Source organism: Microtus ochrogaster (assembly GCF_000317375.1).
Source record: "Microtus ochrogaster isolate Prairie Vole_2 chromosome 14 unlocalized genomic scaffold, MicOch1.0 chr14_random_2, whole genome shotgun sequence".
Taxonomy (NCBI): Eukaryota; Metazoa; Chordata; class Mammalia; order Rodentia; family Cricetidae; genus Microtus; species Microtus ochrogaster.
In genome coordinates, this window is record NW_004949097.1 from 15,350,036 (window position 1) to 15,351,825 (window position 1,790).

The 1,790-nt window shown below is 43.7% G+C and overlaps 1 protein-coding gene across 3 annotated transcripts in view; it reads right to left on the reverse strand.

Annotated features, from left to right (window-relative positions):
- Ipo8 (importin 8) overlaps positions 1-1,790 on the reverse strand; it is a 64,227-nt gene that overhangs the window by 47,749 nt on the left and 14,688 nt on the right. For all 3 annotated transcript variants that reach the window (XM_005364624.2, XM_005364623.3, XM_026787907.1), the window contains exons 4-5: positions 1,344-1,502; positions 66-222 (exon numbers count right to left, since the gene is read on the reverse strand). In XM_005364624.2, the coding sequence (XP_005364681.1) occupies positions 66-222; positions 1,344-1,502 (316 nt within the window). The remainder of the gene's footprint in view (positions 1-65; positions 223-1,343; positions 1,503-1,790) is intronic.

Here is a 1,790-nt window from a genome sequence, read left to right on the forward strand (position 1 = left end):
AAAACCAAAAAAAAAAAAAAAAATAATGACAAGGCTCCATGTTTATCTTCTGAAGTAGAACTGACCTGAACGAGCGCATAGAAGATCTTCAGGATCTGTTTCTGCAGCGACACGGAGTAATGGGAGGCATCGGGAAGTAGCTGCAGGATTTGCTGCTGAATTCGAGGCAGAAATATCTGCATGGCTGCCAGGAGAGGCTCCCTTTCCTCTGCTTTCTTATATCTGCATGAGCGAAAGAGACAGAATAAAGAAGGTGGTGACATCTCTCCTTCCCAGTGAGCTATAAACAATGATGAACCACATAAAACCAGAACCATGTAAAACGCGAGCTTCAGTTTTCTATGTAGTTGCTGCAATAAGGTTGGAAGCAGAAGGTCTTGGTTCAGGCAGACACAAAATCCTTCTTAAGGTTTGGACTCGTTTGAGAGTCTCAAACTGAACACCTGCGATCCCAGTTCTTGGGAGGTAAAGTCAGAAGGATATCGATTTTCAAGGCCAGCCTGAACTTATAAAGCAAACCTGTCTCAGAACGCCAAGAGCTGGAAATGTGGAAAGGTCCTGGATTGGGTTGCTGTGCATCAGTGAAAAAGGAAGGGACAGAGAGGAGGAAGGAGAGAGAGAGGTGGGGAAAGAGAGAGAGAGCATATCATGAAGTAGAACATACTTTCTTTGGCAGCTGCTGTAGATAGACCTCAGACACAGAAATCAGACAGAAAATGTAAAAGTTCACCGGGACACTTCCATGAAAGTTGGGGTGAGGTATAAGACTTGGGTGGCAGCTAATTAGAGAGAGAGAGAAAGAAGAAAAGAAAGAAAAGTCCAACTATCTAGTAATTTTATATGGGAAGTTTTCTAGTAGTTAATATCAAACCATAATTCATTCTATAAAATAAAAACTGATCTGCCAGTTTAAACATGATACTGTACAGCAAACAACAGAGAAAACGTTCTCATATCATCCTACGTTGAGAGCGAATGTACTTCATAAGCCTGGTGCTCACTAACCACTTCTATTGCTGCCAATCTAAAATATTTTCTAAACAGAAATCCTATAAAACTTAAAGAAGGAAAACTACCTGGGTGGTAATGTCAGCACTCAAGAAGCTGAGGCAGGAGGATGGCTGTGAGTTCAAGGCCAGCTGGAGCTACCAAGTAACACCCTGTCTCAAAGCAAAGGAAAACTACAGGATTGCACATACAAAAGCAATGTTCATCCTAAAAAAACCCTGAGAGCAGCAAGGGAACACAGTCACATGCTGACTCGGCATCTCCACAGTGACGGCCACTCTCTGAGCCCGAGTCCACAGGACACCGGCTCCCTCGGGCCAGGAGGATGAACTTACTCATAGGTCTTCACCAGCTGATACAAGCACAGCAAACTGCCAAGCCAGTTCCCACTGTTGGGTGACCGTAAGTAGTAGTCCATCTTGTCGACCACCGCAGGCCAATGACCAGGAAAATCGTGCTTAATGATGACTCGGAGACACATGGTTAACTGGACTCTGTAAGGCGGGAGAGAAAATCCACATGCAAGCAGTCAGGAGTATCGTCCATGAAAGAACTACAATACTATTACCAAGTTCTGTAACTCACCTACAGTCAAACACCACTGAGGAAGAACGACAAACTGTTATCAAGTTCTGTAACTCCCTTTCCCTGTTATTCACCTACAGTCAGACACCATTGAGGAAGAACGACAATCTGTTATCAAGTTCTGTAACTCACCTACAGTCAGACACCATTGAGGAAGAATGACAATCTGTTATCAAGTTCTGTAACTCACCTACAGT